Raw genomic sequence first — 27,162 nt, 5'->3', positions numbered from 1 at the left:
AACAATGATATGTATAATTGAGACTCAGAATATGAACAAGAAGGTAAATTGACAGAGGAAACAATATGGTCTACTTTTAAAAACACTGATGCAGAGACAGTACTAGACATCAAGGTAAAATGTCCAATAAGTACCTGATCATACCAAGTAAGACTCAGTAGAGAAGTCTAGCATATAAATTCTGGTGAAACAATGTAAGGCAAGTATATCTAGTGAAAAGTAAAATGGAGCATATTGGAAGATATTAACAATGTGTATTACAAAGAGAGTATCTAAAGAACATGTAGAACTCTTTTAAAGAGTAAAAGAGATAAAAACTCGACAGTAAAATAAGCAAAAGAATATGCATGAACTGACAATAAAAAGAGGATACCTAAATAGTCAAATAAGCATTTAAAAGATGTTTGAATGCTTTAGTTAACAGAAAAATTAAAATGAAATGCCACTTTCTCTCTTTTCCAAGAGGCTCCATGCTGGCAGTGTGGAGCCTGCTTAGGATTTCCTCTCCCTCTCTCTCTCTCTCTCCTTCTCCCTCTCCATCTCCCCCCATCTCTCTACCCCCTCCCCAGATCTCTCTCTCTCTCAAAGTAAATAAAGTTTAAAAATATAAAATAAAACAAATGTAAATTCTAATAACCAAGTGGAAGAGCAATGTGGTAGCATCAAATCAAAGATGTATCTATCATATGACCTGCTGTGTAGGGAGCCTAGAGAAAATCTTGTTCCATGCACAGACATCTCATTTCAATGCAGAATTGTTTATGATACCAAAAAAACTTCAAACAACCCAAAGGTCCATCAATGAGTAAAATGTATCAGTCACACAAAGGATGATTGTTACAATGAATAAATTGGATCAACTTTTCTATCATACCTAAAGAGGTCTTGAAAACAATACTGGATGATCAAAACAAGAGGCAGAAAGAATGTATACCATCTGTTATAACTTTAAAATAGACACATTAACAGGGAAATCTGCCTGGCTGGATATGTAGAAAAACCCCTCCTGGTATAAAACACCTAAAACTAAAAGAGAAAATAGAGATCACTGGAAGATGGCGGCGTAGGAGGACGCTGGGCTCACCGCGCGTCCTGCTGATCACTTAGATTCCATCTACACCTGCCTAAATAACCCAGAAAACCACCAGAAGACTAGCAGAATGGAGTCTCCGGAGCCAAGTGCAGACGAGAGGCCCACGGAAGAGGGTAGGAAGGGCGGAGAGATGGTGCACGCTCCACGGACTGGCAGGAGGGAGCCGGGGCGGAGGGGCGGCCCACCAGCCAAGCAGAGCCCCCGAGTCTGGCTTGCAAAAGCGGAGGGGCCAGACAGAGTGTGTTCCGACAGCAAGCAGGACTTAGCATCTGGGAGGTTATAAGTTAACAGCTCTGCTCAGAGAACGGAAGGCTGGAGGACAACGGGAGGGAGAGTTGTTGAGCCCCGGACGACAGAGCTCAGCTTGGCGGGGAACAAAGGCGCTTGCCAGCGCCATCTCCCTCGCCCATTCCCCAGCCAAAATCCCAAAGGGAACCAGTTCCTGCCAGGGAACTTGCTGGCACCGCGCAAACACCCAAAGCTGTGCTTCTGCGGATCCATCCCCCCAGCGGGTCTGACTCCCTCCCGGTGCCACAGGGCCCCTCCCGAAGTGGATCTCCGAAAGGAAAAGCGAGCTAAGCCTGCCCCTCCTGCCCCCGTGCACCTTGCCTACCCACCCCAGCTAATACGCCAGATCCCCAGCACCACAAGCCTGGCAGTGTGCAAGTAGCCCAGACGGGCCACGCCACCCCACAGTGAATCCCGCCCCTAAGAGAGGGGAAGAGAAGGCACACACCAGTCTGACTGTGGCCCCAGCGGTGGGCTGGGGGCAGACATCAGGTCTGACTGCGGCCCTGCCCATCAACGCAAGTTATTCAAGACAGCACAGGGGAAGTGCCCCTCAGTCCCGCACCACTCCAGGGACTATCCAAAATGACGAAACGGAAGAATTCCCCTCAGAAAAACGTCCAGGAAATAACAACAGCTAATGAACTGATCAAAAAGGATTTAAACAATATAACATAAAGTGAATTTAGAATAATAGTCATACAATTAATCGCTGGGCTTGAAAACAGTATAAAGGACAGCAGAGAATCTCTTGCTACCGAGATCAAGGGATTAAGGGACAACCAGGAGGAGCTAAAAAATGCTATCAAGGAGTTGCAAAATAAAATGGAGACAACTACGGCTCGGATTGAAGAGGCAGAGGAGAGAATAGGTGAACTAGAAGATAAAATTATGGAAAAAGAAGAAGCTGAGAAAAAGAGAGATAAAAAAATCCAGGAGTATGAGGGGAAAATTAGAGAACTAAGTGATGCACTAAAGTGAAATAATATACGCATAATTGGTATTCCAGAGGAGGAAGAGAGAGGGAAAGGTGCTGAAGGTGTACTTGAAGAAATAATAGCTGAGAACTTCCCGGATCTGGGGAAGGAAAAAGGCATTGAAATCCAAGAGGCACAGAGAAGTCCCTTCAGACGTAACTTGAATCGATCTTCTGCACGACATATCATAGTGAAACTGGCAAAGTACAAGGATAAAGAGAAAATTCTGAAAGCAGCTAGAGATAAACGTGCTCTAACATATAAAGGGAGACCTGTAAGACTCGTGACCGATCTCTCTACTGAAACTTGGCAGGCCAGAAAAGAATGGCAGGAGATCTTCAATGTGATGAACAGAAAAAATATGCAGCCGAGAATCGTTTATCCAGCAAGTCTGTCATTTAGAATAGAAGGAGAGATAAAGGTCTTCCCAAACAAACAAAAACTGAAGGAATTCGTCACCACTAAACCAGCCCTACAAGAGATCCTAAGGGGGATCCTGTGAGACAAAGTACCAATCATTTTATCACTGTACATGAGAAAAAATTTAAATAATCACAAGGACTTCTGGGAAATTTCAAAATTAAGATATTATCAAAAATGAAAAAGTAAATAAAGTTAATCAGTTTTTAGAGCGGCTTATTTTTACTGTCTCCTTACCAGGAACTAATAAAGAGGAATCAAATGGAAAAAAATAAAAAATAAAAATAAATAAATAAAAGAGAAAATAGAAAATATTTTTTCATGACTGAATTGTCCATAAAGGAAATTACAAAAAGTCAAAAATAATCAACTATTGGGACTTCATTAAGATAAAAAGCTTCTGTACAGCAAAGGAAATAATCAATAACACTAAAAGGCAGCCTATTAAATGGGAGAAGATATTTGCAAATGACATATCTGATAAAGAGAATCCAAAATCTATAAAGAAGTTATCAAACTCAACACCCAAAAATCAAATAACCCAATTAAGAAATGGGGGACGACATGAATAGACACTTTTCCAAAGACATCCAGATGGCTAACAGACACATGAAAAGATGCTCAACTGGGCCACCTGGGTGGCTCAGTTGGTTAAGCATCTGACTCTAGATCTCAGCTCAGGTCATGATCTCAGGTTGGGGAGATGGAGCCTCACATCGGACTCTATGCTGACAATGAGGAGCCTGCCTGAGATTCTCTGACCTCTCTCTGCCCTTCCCCCAGTCACCTCAAAAATAAATAAATACATAAACATTAAAAAAAAAAAAAAAGATGCTCAGTATCACTCAGCATCAGGGAAATACAAATCAAAACCAGATGAGATACCACCTCACACCTGTCAGAATGGCTAAAATTAACAACACAAGAAACAAGGGGTTGCCAAGAATACGGAGAAAGGGGAACCCACTTGCACTGTTGGTGGGAATGCAAACTGGTAGACACTCTGGAAAACAAAACAACTAAAATAGAACTACCCTACAATCCCGCAATTGCACTATTAGGTATTTACCCAAAGGATACAAAAATACAGATTCAAAGAGGTACATGCATCTTGATGTTTACAGCAGCATTATCAACAATAGCCAAACTATGGAAAGAGCCCAAATGTCCATCAACTGATGAATGGATAAAGAAGATGTGGTATATATATACAATGGAATATTACTCAGTCATCAAAAGAATGACATCTTGGGGCACGTAGGTGGCTCAGTCAGTTAAGCATCCGACCTCAGCTCAGGTAATGATCTGGCAGTTCACGAGTTTGAGACCTGTGTCTGGCTCTGTTGCCGACAGCTCTGAGCCTGGAGCCTGTCTTCGGATTCTGTGTGTCCCTCTCTCTGCCCCTTCCCTGCTCACACTCTGCACACTCTCTCTCTCTCTCAAAAATAAATATTTTAAAAAAAAAAAATGAAATCTTGCCATTTGCAATGACGTGGATAGAGCTAGAGTGTATTAAGTCAATCAGAGAAAGACAAACACCATATGATTTCACTCATATGTGGAATTTAAGAATCAAAACAAATAAACATATGGGAAGGGGCGGGGGGGAGGAGAGACGGAAACAAACCACAAGAGACTCTTAACGATAGAGAATAAACTGAGGGTTGATGGAGGGAGGTGGGTGGGAGATGGGCTAGATGGGTGAGAGGTATTAAGGAGGGCACTTGTTGTGATGAGCACTGGGTGTTGTATGTAAGGGATGAATCACTGAATTCTACTCCTAAAACAAATATTGGACTGTACATTAACTAAAATTTAATTTAAAAAAAATGAAAATAAAAACCCAAAAGCTCAAAAACAATGAGAAAGTGCCAATACAGATGGGTAAGCAAATGATGGAGCCTATATTTCCCTGGTAACTACCATTCCCTGACACTAAAGAAGCTGGTTTTTATGAACGCTGAGCACAAGTTTTAGGAGACAAAGCTAAGCATAAGAAAGGTGGAAAGTTGCATCAGAGACCCTCCCTGCCCACCCTGCCAGATAAAGTCAAAGCCTCTAAACGTCAACACTCTTTATGGGGCACTAGTTTGGTCCAAGCCAACTACATAAGAATCAGATTAAGAAAAGATTTTAAAAAGACAATTTCCAGAGTCTCAGTGCAGATTACAAGAATCAGAATTTCCAAGACTGGAAATTCCAAGATTTGTTTAAAAACCTTCCCAAGTGATTCTGATTCATAACATGGCTTAGAATAATCAATCTATAGCACTGAGTCTGAAATTAGTCATAAAATACTTCAATTATATTAAAATAAACATAATTTATGTATGCCTTCTAGAACTTTTTAAAGAAGTCATAAATAAAAACATTTTTAACCATAATACTAGTTGCATATTTATCTCAAGATTTCAAATTAAACATTGAATATGCATGTCCTATGTTAAATTATACACATGAAGGCCTTAATTTTGAAGCAAATCATTTCAAATCCAATTGTAATATTTTGACGTAGATATAGAGAGGCATTTTTGAAAATACTATATTGATATTATCATAGGAGGACATATACTGCAAAGAAATTGATATAATTAAAATGAGCAGCTACCAAAATTCACTTTAAAAAAATAAGTAAACCCAAATATAGTCTACTAACCTGTTTGTTGTTGTCTGCCATGGAAAGCTGCAATGCCAAGAGCATGGAGTCTGCACCACATACAGTAGTTCTCTCAGAGTCACAAAGAATGTGCCAATTCCTTCTGAACTCTTTAATCATATCCAAGATAGACTTTTGATTAACCACAGCCATTCTCTGAAAGTAGAACAAAATGCAATGTTAAAAAGCTTTATTTTAATTGGAAACTAATATTTAACATGTGTAAGAAAGCAGAGTTAGGGAAAAATAAGTAGTGAATGAAAGGTCATTTCATATTTACTAAGATTGCTTTTAATTAAATTTAGGAAAACAGAACAACAAAACTTCTGCACAATCATATTTTCCTCTCCTTTAGTTTTCTTAAGCCAAATCTTTTGAAATAACAAAATCCAACCTTCAGTCTGAAAATTCATATAAAACAGATATATAAATTCTACAAACTTAGTAATTATAGACACAGACATAGCTAATTAAAGGAGTTTCAAAATATTTGTTATATTTGTTTTGAGATAGATGGTAATATGTGTGGTAAATTAAAAAAAAAAAAGAAAAAGAAAAAAGAAAAAGACCAATTTCCTCCCATCCCTACATTATCCCAAAATAACTGGTCTACTTTTTTACCCTTTTAAATATGGGTCAGTCTAGTGACTTGATTTACCAAGTGAATATGGCAAGAATGACGTCATGGGAGTTCCAAGCCTGGCTCGCAAAAGGCCTATGTTGAAAAGAGTTACTACTACAGGGGCACCTGGGTGGCTTAGTTGGTTAAGCGTCCAACTTCGGCTCAGGTCACGATCTCATGGTCTGTGAGTTCGAGCCCCGCGTCAGGCTCTGTGCTGACAGCTCGGAGCCTGGATCCTGTTTCAGATTCTGTGTCTCCCTCTCTCTCTGACCCTCCCCCATTCATGCTCTGTCTCAAAAAAATAAACGCTAAAAATAAATTTTTTTTAATAAAAAAAAAAGAAAAGGGTTACTACAGCATGCCTGATATCTATCTTTTGAAAGTCCTGCCTACAAGGTTGGCCCTTGGCTGCACCTGGGAACTCAGAATTCAGGAGGGTTCCCAGTAAGAGTGGCTCACTGTGGCTAAACTGTTTATACAAATAATATAGTTTATGCTGAACACAATGCTTTCTTTCTGAGTCTGGAATTTTAGAACACAGACAGAGGATACCTACCTCAGTACCCTGGGCACTGCATCTCTAAAGAGTTTTCCTGATAGACACTATTTAATATGGGTTGTCAAGACTTTTTGCTGGAGGACTTAAGCATGTCCTATGTGACTCCACTAAGAACAGACTTCTGTAAGCTTATGCCTGATCACCCCAGGACTTTGCTTCATGCACTGCCTCCCCATGTAGCTTCGTTCTTTGTTGATTTTGTTTAGCATCTTGTTGCTGTAATAAATTAGAGGTATGGGCACAACTAGATGCTAAGTCCTCTGAGCCTTAGCAGACATCCAACCTATAGGTGGTCTTAGGGGCCTCCTGATACAAGGCTTTGCAGCTTTAGTTCTTACTCTCTTTCTTACCCTAGACTGCCATATGAAAAAGTCCAAGCTCACCTCTCAAGAGGCCATAGAAAAGAGAACCAATGCACTCCAGTTGACAACCAACACCAACTCAAAGACACGTGAGGCTATATTAGACTTTCCAGCCCCCATCAACCTGCCAGAGAAACTGCAGCCACATTAGTGATCCCAGGCAAGACTAGCAGAACCACTTAGCTGAGTCCAGCCATTGCTGGTCCACAGTATCATAAGCAAATAAAGTGGTTGCTGTTTTAAATCCACTAAGTTTTGGATGGTTTGTTACACAGCAATAGATAACCAATACAATATCTAATATTCAGCAGTTTCTTGGTGCCAGAAACTTTTCAAAAGCTTAATATTTATTACCTTATTCAATCTTTGCAAGAATCCTATGAGGAAGGTCTATTATTATCTTCATTTTACCTTTGAAGAATGTGATGCCCCATGTCACTCAGCTAGCAAATGGCAAAACAGACTTAAACCCAAGATGCTTAACTCCATAAGCTGTGCTCTTAAATCACTGTATTACATAACTTCTCTTGACAGACAAAAGTCTTTCAAAATAACTGGATGTAGTTCCAATGTCTTATAAGCCCAAGTGTAAACAAGGAAGTAATTCCTTTCTCTGAGTTTACAGTTATGCCCGCTAAAAGTTGTTTTTTCCTACCTCCTCTTAAGTATGCTCATTTCTAACATATTCATATGACATTATCTTATTTTGGGTATATTCTACTGTACATATCCCATTTATTAGCTTCCTGTTATCTTTTTCTTTCTTTATGTGGCATAAATAGAATTCCAGATATTTACTAGGTATTTTGGGTTTATATGATCAAGAAAATGGGTACATAACATTTACAAAGCAATAATTCATAGTTGCATCAGTGATGTAATTTAAAGATACAAATAAAAAACTTTACAATATCTACATCTATACAAATACTAGTAAGTTGCTAAAAGTTATATTTCTCTTCAAAATATCACCTTCATTTCTTTTTTTTTAAAGCCTTATTTGAGAGAGAGGGAGAAAGAGCGAGCACACATGCCAGAGAGGGGCAGAAAGAGAGGGGACAGAGGATCCAAAGCAGATTCTGCCCTGCTGGCAGAGAGCCCAATGCAGGGCTCAAACTCACAAACCACGAGATCATGACCTGAGCTGAAGTCAGATGCTCAACTGAGTCACCCAGGTGCCCATCACCCTTACTTCTTAAAAAAAAAAAAAAGAAAGTGAAAAAGTAAATTTTCAGTTATATGATCAGTTTACCCGACAAATCTTTAGCACTAAATAATTTAGGGTATTATTTCAAAGTAATATGAGTTCAGATTGCTAAGAATGAAAACTAGTCAAGAATTAACTTAATAGCTATGAGATCTATGCCAAGTTATGTTACCGCCCCTGCCTCAGCCTCCTTGTACTGAAAATGAAAATAATAGTTCCTATCTCACAGGATTTTGTGAAAAGTAAATGACATAAATACAAGTTTAGCTTTTAGCAGTGTCTGGCACATATAAAAGCCAACAGTCTCATCCAGGGGTCAGAACACTTTTTGGAAAGGACCAAAATAGTAAATATTTAAGGAGTGCAAAGCATATGGTCTACATGTCACAACTATTCTACTTGATCTTGCTGTACGAAAATACCCACAGACAATACATAAACAAATGAGCATAGCTGTGCTTCAACAAAACTTTATGGAAATTAAAATTAAGTTTCACAAAATATTATTCTCTTGTTTTTGTTTCAACTATTCAAACATGTAAAATCTATTCTTAGCTCAGGAACTGACTACAAAAAAACAAAAGCAAGTAGTGCCCTAGTTTGCCAACACTGGTGTAGTCTCAGCTTGTCAGCAGCTAGCTGTCTGCAAAAGTCAGTTGTAAAACTGACTGCCTAGGTAAAAGTATCATCACATAGAAAACAGGAATAATACCTTCCAGCCAGTTATGAGAAGTCAATGAGACAATGAATATGCAACCACTCTGAATGTTAGGCTGCACTATACAAAAACAGTAGAAGGTGGCATCGATAATAAATACTTGTTTTAAAAAACTGGATTCCAGGGGCGCCTGGGTGGCTCAGTCGGTTAAGCGTCCGACTTCAGCTCAGGTCACGATCTCGCGATCCGCGAGTTCGAGCCCCGCGTGGGGCTCTGGGCTGATGGCTCAGAGCCTGGAGCTTGCTTCCGATTCTGTGTCTCCCTCTCTCTCTGCCCCTCCCCCGTTCATGCTGTGTCTCTGTCTCAAAAATAAATAAAAGTTAAAAAAAAATTTAAAAAAAAAAACTGGATTCCAAACTGCACTGTAGCAAAAATTATGAGACAGGAAATTATCACTGTAGAGACAGTGTGAGATGGTAAAAGAATTTTTGAGTCAGACATTCCAGGGCCCACATCAGGTTCCCCAATTTAAGAGATGTATGGCCTTCAGTATTTAAAATCTCTGATGAATATTAATTTCCTTAAATGTAAAACCAGTTAAGAGATCTCCTACCTCATAAAACTATGAGACACAAGTAAATAACCAACCTAGTGCCTGCACACTTATTAGGTGCCCAATTGAAAAAAAAAAAAAAAAATGGCAGTCGTTGGTGCTATTATCGTCAGAATGCTGATCCTAAATATTCCTTAGAAGAATGTAACAGGGAGAGGGCGAAGTCTCAGAATTGGAGCCTGCGCACGTTTTGGGACTAGGACCTGGTTTCCTGCCAACCTAATGAACCTAAATAGGCCTCTACGGGGCTCAGTCTTCCAGTCTGCAAATGATCCCTCAGGACCTTTTAGCTCTATTCATCACTAGGTACCGTGAACTCTGTTCAACACCCCGGGACCCAACCAGGCTCGAGAGCAAAGCCACTGAAAAAATAATACCCTAGACGGTTACTTAGCTGTCACCGAAAACCCCTCCCCAGCCGCAGCCTGAGTCAAAAATTAAAGTACGACAGCAGGGTAAGGAAGACAAGAGACTCACCTGGCTCAAAGTAGACCCGCTAGGTGCAGACCCAACAGAAGCAAACTCCGGCCGAGCTGCAGTCTCCAAGTTGTCCATTTTAATTTTAAATCTCGCGGGAAGGCTCGGGAGCCAATCGCTGCTTCCGCCCTCTGACCCGGAAACTAACTCCGAGCGCGCCGCAGCAGCCCCCAGCGGAGACCAGATTCCTTCTGACCACTTCCCGACGCCCCTGGTGCGTATCACACGGGAACCCAGGGGGCCGCGCCGCTCTGCTCCTGGCCGCCCGCGCTCGCATCCTTTTCGTGCGAGTTCCTTCTCTCCCCAACCGTGTTCCACCTCTCTTCCTTCTGACCTGGGGCTTCGGGAGGTGGTAGCGGGGTCTCGCGGGACTTGCCTGCCTGGGGAGAGGTGTTGGGGTTCTTTGAGAGGACTTCAGTTGTTCCTTCCGTCTTTTCCCCTCCAGTTTTAGAGGACAAGTCCAGCCCGCCTTGTACAGTAAAACCCTGAGAATGTAGTGAGATTGGGCACTAGTTTAACGAGGAATAGGGAACCAAGTTTCCTGACCTCGAATATTTTCCACTTGTGAAACGGCGCTGCCTCTGAGGGCATCCACCTGCTGGTCACCTTTAACTATTGCTCAGTCCGGATCCCCTCTCCTATGGTTACTATTTTATAGGCTCCCTGAGGTGGGATTCCTCTGATTCTCAATAAATACTTATCAGGTTCTTGATGTGTTTGTTACTGAGCCTAACTGTTCTCAGGACAACTCCTGCATCCAGTTAAGAGAAAAAAAGACCTCTTTAGATCCCTAAATCTCTGGGAATGCTGCTTCGTCTGGGAATGCTGCTTCCACAGTGCACACCAGGCCATGACAGGCTGGTTGAAATTTTGTGCCTAGTTTTATGAATATTATCTTTATGTCACACATTTCGGCACTCCTTCCTCCAGATCCTCTATTTTGGATCTGCTTATTTTATTGCTCTTTTCACACTGAATCATGACCATTACCGGATATTGTAATCTTCAAGGTGGAGGGCTGTGTTTTACTTCTCTAGCACTGGTGTCCAACACATAGTAAAGTATTTTAAATGCTGTCTCGTCTTAGGAGCTTGGCAGCTAACCTATTAAAGTCTCCATTTCTTTCTCTGTAAAATGGGAACTGTAAGTAGTACCTTCCTCTTAAGTTTGCAAATATAGGTGTCCTGATGTCAGTTAAATCCTCAACATGGAACTTACAAGTGGTGCTTCGTAAATGTTAAGTATCATTAATTTTTATGAATATATTTACTACAGTGGTTACATCTTCAAGTACTTACTATATCTTTTAGGTCATCTGAACAGGATATTATGATATATTCTGCAGGTATCACTCATAAAGTATTTAAAGAAGTACTTGAAATTGTTTAGCTGTCTCTGGCGTCTGAAACACCATGTCCTTATTTTATTTGCTGAAAGTGACTAACACTTTGATGGTTTCTGTCTTAACCGTGTCTGTGCTATCATCCACAGTTTCGTGACCTTGTCCAGTAGAAGGCTATTTTATTTTTACAACTGTTCAAGTATTGACATACAAGATGAAGCAAGATGCCACAAGAAATGCTGCCTACACTGTGGATTGTGAAGATTATGTGCATGTGGTAGAATTTAATCCCTTTGAGAGTGGGGATTCAGGAAACCTAATTGCATATGGTGGCAGTAATTATGTGGTCATTGGCACGTGTACATTTCAGGTTAGTGTACAAACTCAGTGAATGACAGTGCAGCTATTTCAGAGCTTAAAAAAATTTTTTTGGTAAACTTTGGCTAAATTTGGAAAGCATATTGAGTTTGAATGTAAGAAAAAAAAATGATATGAAGAACTACAGAGGAAGATATTCCAGTAATATATGCCTGAGACTTGTGGAAACATTAAATAAGTAGTGAAAAAAAAGACTGTAAGGCTTCTCTTTTGCCTCATGTTTAGAAATGCAATATCCTAGTAATTGAAGGTTGTGATTAACTGAACATTTGGTATGTACAGGGAAACAAATGAATTCTAAGTAATTAATCTAGTTTTTCTACATTCCACTTTGACTTAGGAAACAAGTCTTAAAAATCGTACTCCAGGAGATTTTCCAGCTGTCAGGATATTCAGCTTTTCTATTCATATGCTCTCTTGCTTCTCATACATCTAAAGCATACATCCAGAGTGTACAAAGTATGAGACCATATTAATTGAACAGACAATTTAGCACAGTCATTAAGACAATGAGCTCTGGCACCAAAATGCTTAGATTTTTACTCCTACCTGGCTTTACCTCTTAATAGCTATATGACCTTGAGCAGGTACTTAACCTCTGTTCTATAAAAATGATGAAAATAATACTTAATGGGGTGTTATGAGAATGTAGTGAGTTAGTACATGAGAAGTTCCTGGAAGGCATCTGGGACATTTAATGCACACACACATATACACACATATGTTTTAACTGTCATTGATTTGGTCAGCATTGCCCCCTAGCACAGGCCCATATTTAATCACCAAAGCAAGATTGTTTCTGATGAGCACACACCATGTTTTCTCACAGGAAATAGTTCCACATGTGGAAGAGTCTAAACAATGAGAGTTCAACTCTCAGAAATCTTGGCTAATCCTTAACTTACCGGAATATTATTCATAGAACAGTATTTCTCAAGTTAAGATTAATCAATGAGGTAATTTGGCAGTGATCAGTTTTCAAAGATTTAAAGTAACTTTACCACTCCCATACTGTTTATAAACATTATTTTCTCTTTTACTTGGGAAGCAGTTCAGTATCTTACAATGTTTTGGCATCATAAATGCAATTTAGCATTTTGCAATGCAATAAATATATAAAGTTATACAAAGTTAGACTGCATGAGTATTTATCCTAAGGAGAAAGTATGAATTAAAGGCTTCAGTTTTTTGGTGTCTGAGTAGAATACAGGAGGTCTTACGTTGTCCCATGTTGTCTCTTAAGGTTGGGATAGGAAGTGCTCGCTTTCACACTAAGTGACCCTCGGTCTGACTAGCTGGACTACTTGGTTAGGATCAAAAAAAGTCCACATTATTAAGAGAAATAACACACTCTTGAAAAAGATTGAGGGAAAAACCATCTTTCCAGTGTAGGCTACTAACCTACGAAAGAATAGAGCAGCTCCTTACAGGTGAAACTTTTACTTCATTACTTTTAAAATTAATAGCTGTAAACATAGAATTGTGTTTAAAAAAAATACTGAAAAAGTATACCTTAATCTCTTGTTTATGTCCAGCTAGGAAATGAGAAAGTCAAGAAGGGAGAAAAAAATTAAGAAGAAAGGCAGAGGTAATGAGTGGCAGAGAGAAAATGAAAGCAAAAGACAAAACGAGAAGAGAACTAACAAAAACATTTGTATTGCTCTGTCATGTCTTGCACATTGTCCTTGTTCATCTTCAGACCTGTCAGATTGGCAATCTAGGTCTTACAGCCAAGTTACCTAAAGAAAGAATTGGATTTTATTAATTTGGCAAGTAACGAACACAAATATTCTGTGCCAAGTATCGGAGATATAATTAAACAACTGTCCCTGACCTCATAGAGTTTCCATTTTACTTCAAAGAAATTCAGGGATTTGTAAATGACTGGTAAATAAAAAAACAAGATCTAGACCTTTGTTCTAAACCCCTGTTCTTTTCCCTCTGTGCTGTTCAGACAGGTTGCAGCCATATTTCAAATAGTTCTGCAAGAGAATTGAATCCCAATAATCTGTGTTTGAGGATTCAGAATAAATTATTGCTTCCCTTTAAAGTTTTTTTTATCTAATTAAACACTATTAAACATTGTGTTTTCTCATGTTAGAATCTTCAAGTTTCATAGCATCCAATTTCTGCCTCCCTCTTGTCTGAGACAACATGAAGTAAAGGTAAATTGAATTGAAAGCTTTCCACTTTCCTGTTGGAAAGGCAATCCTCATTCTAAGACTCTTAGGAAACAGTGCACTAGGTTTAAATTTCAACAAAGCATTTTTCAGAATCTTATGGTGTTCTTTTGAATATGGAAATTTGAGCTGAATGATGGTACTGTTAATTGATGTCATGTATTTGTCAAGTATTAAGTGCAAATCAGGTGCTGGGAACTGGTAACACATGTTAAAAAAGCAAGGACTCTGACCTCAAGATGTTTAAACATAAAACAATGCAGTAAGAAAACTGCTCTAAAAACTCCTATGTGCAAAGGGTGGAGGAAACATGAAAGTTTCTAGTCTATTCAAAGGGTCACCAGTAATGCATCGGGACCCTTACTGGGATTTGAATGAGAACATTTGATTTAAACAAGCTCATTGAATTTATATAGAACATGAAGCTGACAAGGATACCTAATGCTTTGATGATAAACTGCATTTAACAAGTATTTATTAAGCACCTGTTGTTTGCCAGACACTGTACTTAGAATTGAGCTATTCTTTAATAGATCGGATTAATGGACCAAGTTGAACAAGCTAAAAATTAATAAAGTCTTGAAATGATAGACTGCTAAAGCTAGAAGAGACAATTGTGACTTATAGTTTTTAGTCACCTGGATGTTCACCATGAGTCAGTGCAATGATTAACTGCCAAATTCAATGCTGTCCTGTAGAAATACAATGTGAGCCACAGGTATATAAATTTAAGTGTTATAGCAAACACATTAAAAGTAAAAACCAGGTGAAATTAATTTTAATGTTTTTTTTTAACCCATTGTATCCAAAATATTTCATGTGTGACCAATATGAGAAATTAATGAGGGGCTCCTGGGTGGCTCAGTCAGCTAAGCATCTGGTTTCAGCTCAGGGCATGATCTCGCAGTTTGTGAGTTCAAGCCCTTCATCAGGCTCTGTGCTGACAGCTCAGAACCTGGAGCCTGCTTCACACTCTGTGTCTCCCTCTCTCTCTGCCCTCCCTGGCTCACGCTCTGCCTCTCTCTCTCAAAAGTAAACATTAAAAAAAAAAATTTTTAATTTATGAGATATTTTGTATTGGTGTGGATTTTGCACTTTATAAAATATACACGGTTTTGAACTAGCTGTATTTCAGGTGCTTAATCACCCCATGTGACTGGTGGCTACCATGCTGGACAGTATAGCTCTATATTCTCCTGTATAAATTCACAGGTTGTTTAATGTTTACTTCAGTTCTCAGCAGTGTATATTATGATGCAAAGCAGATGATGTATTCGAAGACAGATTTCAGAATGCTATTAAAATGTTTGAAACCATCATGTGAAAGAGGGATTAGACTCAGAATGGTAGATGTATTTTGTGTAACTTGTCAATTCTGAGTTGAGTTGTGGCTTAATAGCGCTTTAAGACCGATGCTGAATCTGCTCTTTGAGTGCATTCACCTAAGGAGAGATCAGCTGTGGCCAGACACTTGCCATCACTGAAGTAGACTTAATCCATATGGTTCCAGAAGGCAGGAGCACTGAATAGAATTTACATGGGAACAGAGTTAGGTTTAACGTTAAAGAGAACTCTTCTAATCAGAACTACCCTGAGTTGAATAAGCTCCCCCAAGAAGTAGCTAATTTCCTGTCACCGAATGTGCAGAGAAGGGTTGTGCAAACTCTCTTCAGATGTTCTATAAATTCAAGTGTGAGATGAAAGAAGTGGACTAGGTAAACTTTTACAGTCTCATCTGACTAAAATTCTGTGTTTGGCCTTAAATGGGTGTGGTGGGAAGGCCTACCAATTTCAAACCCTTAGAATAGCCCTTTCAATCAACCTGGCTTTGTCCCAACCTCAAATACGCCAGAGCCTTATATAATGATTTGTACTGTAGCAAGTTTTCCAAAGTGTCTTAATTTCCTTCCTATACAATACTGCCTACACCCCACACTAAACCTAAAATAACATTCGTCTCTGCCTATACCACACACACACCCTAGCCTTTTAGTTGGCTCCATGGCAGACATTGCTGCCAGGAAAAAAGGTTTCACTGGTAATACATAAAGCTCAGGGTATACAGTCCCTGGGTTTCTTTATCTCCACCGGCCACCCAATAACTCCATATATGCTATGGGTAACAAATTATAGAACCCAATTGTCAACACTGTTGTTACAGTCGCAAAGTAAAGTGTGTTTTGATGGTGAAACTTCATTTTTAGAAGATTGATTTGTCCAGTGTGGAAAAATAGATGTAACCCAAACTATGAAGTCAGCTATGATTAGGCTCTTAACCTTATTTTAAAATTGCTTAGTGGTTGCTGCCTTGGCATATCTGGCTGTTAGCTATACAGTTATTATACACACAGATTATGAAGTAATAAAAGTTGACAGTGTTTTTCTTTCCTTGATAAGTACATTTCTATCTCCTTTTTTTCATTTATGGAAAAACTTTTTGTTGTTAACTCTAAGTTCATCTGAAATTTAAAGTTATTTTCAAGGGGCATCTGAATTATTTAGAGAAAACCCTGTGTAATGTATCTGTGAAATGGCTTTGCTAAGGATCCCAAAGGCTATCCTGGAAAAAATCTACACATCCAATAGGATTCACTTTAAGTACACACTCTAAAACTTTGCATTTATTTTTTTTTTAATGTTTATTTATTTTTGAGACAGAGAGAGACAGAGCATGAATGGGGGAGGGTCAGAGAGAGGGAGACACAGAATCTGAAGCAGGCTCCAGGCTCTGAGCTGTCAGCACAGAGCCTGATGCAGGGCTTGAACTCATGGACTGTGAGATCATGACCTGGGCCGAAGTCGGATGCTTAACTGACTGAGCCACCCAGGTGTCCCTGAGACTTTGCATTTAGATTCAGGATGAATGGAGTTCTTAGAATAGGCCTTTAGGTAATATTCCTATCTATGTAGACATATGTATTCATTAAATAACAAGTTTCACCTGCTCTGGATTTTTTTTTTCCTTGATGATGTTAGAATTTTATAAAATTATAAAAGAATTATAAAGGATAATTTACAAAAGGTAACTACAGCCACTTAATACAGAGGATTCCTTGGGCAAATTTGTCATGAAAAATTTTGCTGGAGTCTCTAGACCAGTTAGGGTATTGATTTAAATAACAAGACAAGGATTTACTTATTTTTAAATCACAATATTTTAAGCCTATAAAAAGTATTTTAAAATATGTATTATCTATAAAAAGTATAAAGAATAATAAAATAGGGGCACCTGGATGACTCAGTCACTTGAGCATCCAGCACTTGATTTCAGCTCAGGTCATGATCTCATGGTGAGGCTGGGCCCCGCATAGGGGCTATCAGTGCAAAGCCTGCATGGGATTCTCTCTCCCTCTCTCTCTGCCCCTCACCCCTTCTCAAAATAAACAAATATTTTAAAAAAGAAGAAGAAGAAAATATGTTCCTGTATACCCACAACCTGGCTTAAGCAATGGAACATTAGCAATTCCCTCAAAGCCCTCTGGGTGTTCTCCTCTTACGGCCTTTCCTTCTCACCCCCAAGAGTCTGAAATTTTATCTTGGGGATTCTTTGTTTTTCTTTATAGAATTACCATATATGTAGGTGTTACAAATCAGTATATTGTATTTCATGTTTTAACCTTTGTTTTAATGAAATTATTCTGTATTCTGTTCTTCTACAGTATGTTGCTCTTACCATTGTATTTGTTAGATTCCTCCATGTCAAAGTTCATTTATTTCCATTGTTATATGATACACAAATATACCATGATTAATCTATTCTTCTGTTGGCTATTTGGGTTACTTTTTGTTTTTTACTCTTGAAAACCTTGCCAATACGCATATTCTCATGTCTTCTGCTTGTGTTTTGTTACCTCCTTTCATTGTTTTCTTCCCTGTTAATTTGGAGGTTGTACATGCTGTTTCTTTTAATGGTTACCAAAGACACTTTAACATACACACTTAATTAGACAAAGTCAGAATTAATATCTTTAACTTCTTCATGAACAAAATAAGGATCTTTGACTCTGAACTATTACCACACCCTCCAGACTTCTATTACTGTCATGTTTTAGTTCTGTCATTTTTCTTTTCACTTTAACACACGAATTTAAGTGTTTTATGTGGCTAATATTTGTTTAGATCAACCCACCTGCTTGCCTTTGAGTTTTTACTCGCTTTTTCTTACATCTCAGGCCTTCCTTCTGGGATCATTTTTCTTCACCTGAAAACACATTCTTTACTATAAGAAAAACTTTACTACTAAATTTTTACTGCTAAGTTATTTACTACTAAATAATTTCTAATATTTTACATTTTTCCAGCCACTTAAGGTGTCTGTTGCAAATTACTCATAGTTATTTACAACTCCTTAAAAATCTAAAAATGGTTTTCATCTCCTGGGCCTTACAAAAACAAGCCAGAGGTCAGATTTTGCACAACCTTGGTTGCCACCATCTGCTTTAGATCTTTCAGTGAGAGTTTATTGATGCTAAGTCTTGGTTTTTGTTTTTCTGAAAATATCTTTAGTACAGCTTCATTCTTGAAGTGTTTAGTTCTAGAGTGTTTTTCAGTCATCATTTTGGAGCTCTTATTCTAGTATCTTCATGCATTTGTTGTTTCTGCTGAGAAGTCCATGGTTGTCCTTTTATAGGAAATCTCTTGTGTAGGGAACCTGTCTTTTCTTCTGGCTGCTGTTCCTGACACCTCCCCCTACCCCCCCCCACACACACCTGGCCTTCTCCCTCCCCACCACTCTCTCCCTCAATGTGTATATACATATACACACAAATTTATATCATGAGAGTTTGTGTGTATATTCTGAAGCTTCACTATGTTGTATCTGCCTGCAGATTTTTTATTTAAGCCAACTGGGATGTATTTTTCTTTCTAAATGTGCATATTGGTGCCTGTCATCAAGTATGGAGAGGATCCTTTGTCATTATCTCTTCAAATATTGCCTCTTCCCTCATTCCCTCTATTCACTCCTTTATAGCCCCAATTAGATACGTGGTAGACCTTTTCATTGAATCCCTTTTCTCTTGTTGTCTTCACTTTGCTCCATTCTGAGTAATTTTTTTCAAATCTGTCTTCCAGCTGCTCTAAGCATTGATTTTTTTTTTTTTCCATTATGGTATTTTCATCTAAATTTTTTGTTTGGTTCTTTTTAAAATCTGCCTAATCATTTTTGGTAATCTCTTGTTGCTTACTCATATTTGTGTTTGTGATATTTTTTTTCCACGTATATGAGTGCATGCATGTAAGATCATATTTGATTGAACCATATCTGTGGGAACTTTTTGAGACCTGGGTAGAGGTAGTTCATCCAAAGAGAATTTGCTTTTGTCTGCCAAGTGCTTGGGGCCACTACCAACATATGGTCATTTTAAAATGTTATTTTCTGAAGCACATAGTTAGTGTGAATTCAGGCCCCAAACTCATGTGAGGACCAGTTTATGGTTGAGATTTTCTTGTAAGTGGCATTTCTCTTTCTTAGCCTTCACCCATGGTAGACATTTTGCATAGTAGTTTCGGTTTTTTGGTTTTATTCCTACTTCCCCTTTAGAAGTCCTGGATCTATGCAGAAGTCTTTAATCATCCTTCTTTGTGCAGGCACTAAGCTTTGTCTTTTTGCCTCGCAAACAAGCAGTTAGTTATTGGATGTGGGCAGAAGTACTTAAGATAGCTGCATGCCTAAGTGCTCAGTTGCTTCCCTGGACTTGGATTTTTGCATTATTTTTATAATGGGAAAGCTTTTCAGGTGAACGTCCATATTGCCAGACCTAGATGACTTGGCTTTTCAAAATTCATTTTTTCTTCCTCCTCTTCCCATGAAGATAAACAGAAATCATTTTACTAGTACTGAGCGGGTAAATAAGCTGACTTTAATTAAACATCTAACCTAGAATCCAAAAGACTAACCAGATTGTATCAACATATTCACTATTCAGACTGTAATAGTATTAGATGAACAATTTGTAACATCTTATACATGTATAGTGCCATATATAATACTATGTGAAAATTATTGATATTCATTGTAATGACTGAGGCATTATCTTGTACATAACCAAAACTTTATGTTCGGTATGTATTTTTTTAATATTGTCAGTTCGATTATGTATGGTAACTCATTTACCTAGAATATTTTGATTTTTAGAGGATTCAATTTTCATTGCATTTGGTGTGAAATATGTTTACTATCAGGAATAAAATGTCTTCTAAGTAAGATAAAGTATAACATGTTCACTGTTTATTTTTAGTAGCCCTAGAGAGTTATTCTTTGAGGCTTAGAAAGTTTTATCGATTTTTGTCATCATTGTTCAGTAAATCACTTAAATCTCAGTATCTAATTTGTTTTTGAACTTACAAAAGAATATATATGGCCTCCTGATAAATTCTTCATTATAACGAAATGGGGTGTTATAGTGTTTGTTCTCATAACTTATTAAAACATTTACTATGTATGTTTAGGAAGAAGAAGCAGACGTGGACGGAATTCAGTATAAAACGCTACGAACATTTCAGCATGGAGTCAGGGTTGATGGCATAGCTTGGAGCCCAGAAACTAGACTTGATTCATTGCCTCCAATAATCAAGTAAGTTTAAAACTATTAAGTGCAGTATTTATTAATGTCCTTTGTTGTAAGTGATCTGAAGCCTTTGGTCATAAGGACATTTCTTCTCCATTTCCTTTTTCCCCACTTTTGGATATTAGCTTTTTTTTTTTTTTTAATGTTTTATTTCTTTTTGAGACAGAGACAGAGCATGAACAGGGGAGGGGCAGAGAGAGAGAGAGACAGAGAATCCAAAGCAGGCTCCAGGCTCTGAGCTGTCAGCACAGAGCCCCATGCGGAGTTCAAACCCACAAACCACAAGATCATGACCTGAGCCAAAGTCAGACACTCGACTGACTGAGCCACCCAGGCGCCCCTAGACATTAGCAATTTTAACATTGACCATTATTTTGTAATTTAGGCTTATTATCTGAATATGTGATTTAAATATGCAACATGGTAGTGGTACTTTGAGAATATGTTTGGGCCTGACTACATAAATTTTTACTTGAGTTTCACCTAAATCATTTGAGGTCTTCATAGATTCTTCACTGAGTTCACTACTTACTGAAAGTACAACTCTGTTGAAATAAGTAAATGTGGTTGAGTCATTAATCAAACTTACTGCTGCACACATAGGCCAATGTCACATGTACATGTTTAACAGTATATAAAGCGGCAGTTCTAATACTTGAGCTTCAGTTTTTATGAAAACATTAGAAAAGAACAATTGCTTTTTGAGAAACATCTTGACACTACCTGCTGAGGCCTTCTCCACAAAGGCAATAATAATATGTCAGGTTATTTAGTGCTTGTTGCAAGACACTAACCTTGCTTCCACAGATGTCAAATCTAAAAGATATGTCTTCTTTTAGTAAACAGCTTAGCAGCCATAAGTTAGCTCTTACTGAGCTAACCTAATTTTTTTTAATTAAGGGATAATTTGAAAACAGTGAAATTCTCAGTTTCTGGGAGTACCATTTGATCAGTGTTGACATGCATATACTTGCATAACCCATATGCTGGCAATACATAGCATTTCCATCACTTCAAAAGGTTCTTTATGCTCCTTCCCAGTCAATCCATGTACCCCATCCTCTGCCAAAGCAACCATTGATCTAATTTTCAGAAATGAGTGTTGCCTATTCTAGAACTTCATGTAAATAGAATCATATAGAATGTATTTTTTGTGTCTAGTGTGATGTTTTTGAGATTTATCCGTGTTAAGAGTACCAGTGGTTCTTTTCTTTTTCTTTTCATTTATTTTGTTACTTTGTAATGCATTCCATTACATTGTATAAATACCACTATTTGTTTGTAACATTCTCCTGTAAATAAACACTAGGGCAGTATCCAGTTTTTAGCTATTATGACTAAAGTTGTTTGAGCGTCCCTATATACAGCTTTTAGTAGATATATGGTTTTATTTCTCTTAGGAGTAGAATTGCTCCTACTCTTAAGAGAATCAGAGTAGAATCAGAGGATAGATGTATGTTAACATTTTTTAAAAAGTACCAGTCTCCATAGTGCTTCTACCATTTTATGTGCCCACCAATAATCTAAAGATGTTCCACTTCCTCTACCAACTCTAAAACGTTTAATTGTTGTCAGTCTTTAATTTGGTTAGTACCACAATGACATTTCCCTGATGACTCATGATGTTGAGCACTTTTTCATATGCATTCTATTTCCTAACTACAGAATGGTTGCCTGCAACAAAGATTGTGAAGATGTGCTGTTTTCTTCTAGAAGCTTACAGGTTTTAGCTAACTGAATTTTAAATAATCCACACGACAGTGCTTGTTAACATACATAAGTCATTGTCAGCAGCCAGTTTGCTGTTCATTTCCTTTTATATTAAAAGGAAGTGTTCACAGAATCTGAAGCTAAACAAGAGTCAGGCAGTCTCTTTGCATTCGCTAGCAGGTTTTTAAAGCTGTAGAAACTGTTCTTCCCATGGTTCTGCTTGGTGCCTGTTTTCCTGTCCTCCTTTTAATGGATATGCTATACTGTTTCATCTTTTTTGTCGTTGCTTTTTGATAAGCAGCCTCAAATTTTGGGGAGAACTCTACAAATATGTATAATAAACTTGGCACATTAACCAGCCATTAATTTTAAAGACAGTATTTTTAGAGCAAGCTGGCAGCACAATTTTGTTTTTAAATAAATTATTTATTTTTATTTTAAAAATAATACACATTTACTGTATCAAATTTGGAATATACAGAAACATTTTTAAAGGCCATCTACACACCCAGTACTCTATTTTTTTCATAAATAGTTTTACACAGTTGTGATTAAACTGTATTTTTTATATTTCTTACTTTACTTTTTTATATTTATAATCCAAAGTAGATACTATTTTTTTCATGACTGAAGAGTGGTCTATCAAGATGACTGAGGTATATAACTTTCTGTCTGTCTTACCATCGTTAACTTATAGTTAGAAAGAACCCATTCCTAGTGTTTTATCTTTAGCATTTAGTTACCGTCAGTTCTTTCTCTCTCTCCGCCTCTCTCTCTCTGTTCATCCCCACTGCTTTTCTTTCACATTTGCTGGAGAGTAACTCTTCACCTTACCTCTGTTCTCTGAGTCTTTATGGTTTATTAAAGGATGATGTAAATATACTTACCATGTATAAAGTTAAGCAGCAAAGTTTGGAGAAAAGTAGAACACCACAAGATTTTCCATAAAGTTTTGTATGTGTGTTTTATCTTTTAATTTTATTTATTAATTTTTAAAAATTGGGTTTTTTTAGAGAGCATGCACACAAGTCAAGGAGAGGGGCAGAGGGAGAGGGGGAGAGAGAGAGAGAAAGAGAGAGAATGAGAGTCTCAAGCAGGCTCCATACTCTGCATGGAGCCTGCTGCCAGGCTCACTTCCACAGCCCTGGGGTCATGACCTGAACTGAAATCAGGAGTCAGATGCTCAACTGACCAAGCCACCCAGGCACCCCTCTTTTAATCTTAAGGAGATTCTTTCATTAATTCTTTTTTAAGTAAATAATCTTTGTCCCTGTAAGGCCTGTATTCTTTGATGTTTTTACTGAACTTGGCCTTATTCTTAACTAATACCTTCTTTATAAACCCTTTTGCTTGAGATATTTATTTTAAAAACCTTCTAAAATAGCCTTTTTCTATTTTAGAAATGATATTTTGGTGAGAGATTTTTAAATGATTTCTTATGACATCACTATGGGGAAATCTACTTTAGAAGACCCTCACATTAGTAATGTTGTAGCAAGTCTGTTCTAGAGTTTCCTCTGAGTGGGAAAGTGTGAATACCCAAAACAATAACGGGACAAATTCAAAGAATTAGGTACTATAAGCTTTGGGGTTTTTTTTATTTTTTTCTTATCTTTAATTTGTATGTTACAAAATATAGCATATGTGCCCAAAGGTACAAAAGAAAAAAAAAAGTACATGTGCAGTTTAACATGATTATTGTAAAACAAACACCCATGTAATGACCACCCATGGAAGGCAATAGAAAACATTGCCAGTACCTAAGGTCTCCCCCTCCCCCTTCCTACTTAACCTCCCTTCTCCTTAAAGGTAATTATTCTCATGATTATTGTGGCAATCATTTATCTTCTTGAGGTTTTTTTTTGTAGTTTTATCAGCTATTTTATCAACTATTTTTTCCTACCTAAGAACTTTCATACAAATGGAATAATAATATCCTTTTTTTTTTTTTTTTTTGCCCTGCTTTGTTCACTTGACATTATATATGTGAGATTTGTCCTTGTTTCTTCTACTTGTAGCTCTAATTACTGATTTGTGTTGGGTCTTGTTTTTTTACTTCTAGATTTTGTACTTCAGCTGCTGATATGAAAATAAGGTTGTTTACTTCAGACCTTCAGGATAAAAATGAATACAAGGTATGTTGACAAGTATAACTCTCAATTTTAAAACATGTATTACTTTTACTTTTTTAATTGAATTTATCTCAATTTAAAATGACATTTAATGTCATCTTTACTTGACTCTGTTTTAGGCTATAGTAAGGACTATAGGTTATAAATCTGGTAGCATTTATTAAAATATTACATAGGCACAGCACATGAATGAAAATTAGAAATTCACATTTCAGTACAGTAGTAGAGTAATAGACATGAACACACATAGAGTTGAGTCAGACTTGAAGGGAACCAACAGCTAGCACAGCATAGGGCAAGGTGGGATTAAAAGGGCTTCAGATCACAGACACAGGAGCCAGACTACCAGGGTTTGAAGCCCAGTTCTACCACTTTAGTAACAGTGTGACTGGTCAAGTTCCCAATTTCTTTGTGCTCAGTTTCTTATCTGTAAAATGGGGATAATCATAGTATCTGCCTCAAGGACCATAAGCATTGACTGAGCTAATTCATGTAAAACATTTCGAACAATGCTTTGTGTATAGTAAGCCCTATATATATGTTTTCTATTAGTATAATAAATAACCCTGTAAAATAAGACAAAGACAAATACCGTATGATCTCAATTATACGTGAAATTTTAAAAAGGCAAATTCATAGAAGCAGAGTATAATGGTGGTTGCTGGGGGATGGGGGAAATGGGGAGATGTTGGTCAAAGGGTATAAACTTCCAGTTATAAGATGAATAAGTTCTCAAAAAACAAAAACAAAACAAAACAAAAAAAGATGAATAAGTTCTGGGAATCTAATGTACAGCATAATGAGTATAATGAACAGTATGTGTTAACATACTTGTAAGTTGCTAAGAGTAGATCTTAGGGGCACCTGGGTGGCTCAGTCAGTTAAGCATCAGTTAAGCATGGCTCAGGTCATGATCTTCTCATGGCTCATGAGTTCAAGCCCCACATGAAGCTCTGTGCAGACAGCTCAGAGCCTAGAGACTACTTCAGATTCTGTGTCTCCCACTCTCTTTGCCCTCCCCTGCTCATGCTCCATTTCTCTCTCTCTCTCTCTCTCAAAAAATAGACAAACATTTAAAAAAAATTTTTTTTTTAAAATGAGCTTTGAGCTTAAATGTTCTTGCCACAAAACAAAACTGGATTTTTGGGTTGTTGTGATTATAGGCTTCTAATACTAACTGTCCCCGGTGATGGCAGTCACATTGAGGAAGTGAATAAAAACCTTAGAAGGTGAAATCCATATGTGTTTATTAGATAAAGAGTGTGCAGAGCAGTAGATGTGAGTTGAAAAGTTGAGGGGGACTCTATCTCAGTACCCCTAGAAAGTTCTTCTAGCTTTAATTTTTGCTTAAGCTTTATGTAATAAGAGGAGGTGATATGAGGACAGGTACAGTAAAAAAAGTATGTGTGTGTGTGTGTGTGTGTGTGTGTGTGTGTGTGTGTGTGTTTGTAAGAAATGCATACTAGAAAAGAAAGATCAAGCTAATAGCTGTGTGTTGAATGATCAGCTTCTTTCCAAGATAAACCTTCCAGAAAAGTGGGTGTATAAATCATGCTTTAAAAATAGCAAATTGCTTAAGAAATATTTATAGAAAAGGGAAGCATGCAGTGAAAGCTTTTAAGTCAGTGAAGTAAAAATATTAGGTAGGAATATTGTAGGTTATTTTCCGGTGTACTTATTAACTTCTCTCCTTTTATCAGATTTTAGAGGGCCATTCAGATTTCATTAATGGTTTGGTGTTTGAGCCCAAAGAGGGCCAAGAACTTGCAAGTGTGAGTGATGATCATACCTGCAGGTATGTTGCTTATGTTAAAGCCACATTTTTCAATTTTCATCTTATTTTAATGAGAATTACATTAGAAAAATTAGAGAAAATTTAATTTGTATATATACTCCATAAAATGTTATAAAAGAAGTATACTTGGTTTAAATTGTAAGCATGACACAAACATGAGTTTCACAACTGGTAAGTTGAGTTCTCATCCCAGTTAATGGAAACGTCCCTTGCTGACTCATAGGTGCCTCTCTGCCTCTTATTTTAGATGTGTACATTTATGAAATTTAAATATATAATGGGTCAAATTCTCCAATATCGGGTAAGATCAGTAGGATACTAAAAGGCAATTGCCATACTGTGAAGTTATTTCACAGATCCTGTCTGAAAGTTGTTTAATAATGAATTGCAAATCTCATTTGCTAAACTAAGACTCATGGGAAATTTCCTATTCTGACAAATTTGGAAGTCTCTATATTAAAGGTTTTCTGTAGGGGTGCCCGGGTGGCTCAGTCGGTTAAGCAACCGACTTCAGCTCAGGTCATGATCCCGCAGTTCATGAGTTCAAGCCCTGAGTCAGACTCTGCTGACAGCTCAAATCCTGGAGGCTGCTTCAGATTCTGTGTCTCTCTCTCTCTCTGCCCCTCCCCTCCTTGTGTGCGCTCTCTCTCTCTCTCTCTCTTTCTCTCTCTTTCTCTCTCTCAAAAATAAACATTAAAAAAAAATTTTTTGAGATAAAAAATAAAGGTTTCCTGTAGATGTAGTGCGTTTAAATATCATATTCTTCCACCTCACCCCAAGTTTGGAATGGATGAGGTAGCTATAACATTTTTTAATAGTGCCCAAAGCTGGAGAATATCACAAGTAAAGAATAAGACGAAGAGTAGGAGGTGGAAATAAGCTGAGTAGTCAGGAGTGAAATGAGGGAATTCTATAGGAGTGCCAATCACTTCATTTGCTTTAACAGTACTGTGAGGAAAAATACCCCACAGCTCTGTTATTTTACATAGTTTTAATGTTTGATGAGGCGATGACAAAATCATTAGTGTTCATAAACACTTGTATATATATAAAACCATTAAATATGTGTCTTTTCACATTGGAAGTAAAGCCACGAGGAACTTGTTAAATTTTAATCATAACAG

General features: G+C 37.6%; 2 protein-coding genes across 12 annotated transcripts in view; one reads left to right on the top strand and one right to left on the bottom strand.

Annotated features, from left to right (window-relative positions):
* Positions 1-10,024, bottom strand: part of LOC122224997 (PARP1 binding protein) — a 118,834-nt gene extending 108,810 nt beyond the window's left edge. For all 9 annotated transcript variants that reach the window (XM_042947534.1, XM_042947535.1, XM_042947537.1 and 6 more), the window contains exons 1-2: positions 9,933-10,024; positions 5,435-5,590 (exon numbers count right to left, since the gene is read on the bottom strand). In XM_042947534.1, coding sequence (XP_042803468.1) covers positions 5,435-5,590; positions 9,933-10,010 — 234 coding nt within the window. In that variant the 5' untranslated portion in view covers positions 10,011-10,024. The remainder of the gene's footprint in view (positions 1-5,434; positions 5,591-9,932) is intronic.
* Positions 10,025-10,071: 47 nt separating this feature from the next.
* The window catches only part of NUP37 (nucleoporin 37), a 42,537-nt gene continuing 25,446 nt past the window's right edge, over positions 10,072-27,162 (top strand). Inside the window, exons 1-5 of one of the 3 annotated variants that reach the window (XM_042947543.1) lie at positions 10,072-10,146; positions 11,424-11,644; positions 20,283-20,407; positions 24,174-24,246; positions 25,944-26,038. In XM_042947543.1, the coding sequence (XP_042803477.1) occupies positions 11,489-11,644; positions 20,283-20,407; positions 24,174-24,246; positions 25,944-26,038 (449 nt within the window). In that variant the 5' untranslated portion in view covers positions 10,072-10,146; positions 11,424-11,488. Of the gene's footprint in view, positions 10,147-10,190; positions 10,601-11,423; positions 11,645-13,753; positions 13,818-20,282; positions 20,408-24,173; positions 24,247-25,943; positions 26,039-27,162 lie in introns of those variants that run through there. The other 2 variants (XM_042947544.1, XM_042947545.1) reach the window with 2 other exon arrangements.

The sequence above is a fragment of the Panthera leo genome, chromosome B4 (assembly GCF_018350215.1).
Source record: "Panthera leo isolate Ple1 chromosome B4, P.leo_Ple1_pat1.1, whole genome shotgun sequence".
Classification (NCBI taxonomy): Eukaryota; Metazoa; Chordata; class Mammalia; order Carnivora; family Felidae; genus Panthera; species Panthera leo.
The sequence above is the reverse complement of the archived record's forward strand: the minus strand, read 5'-3'. Positions and strand labels throughout refer to the sequence as shown.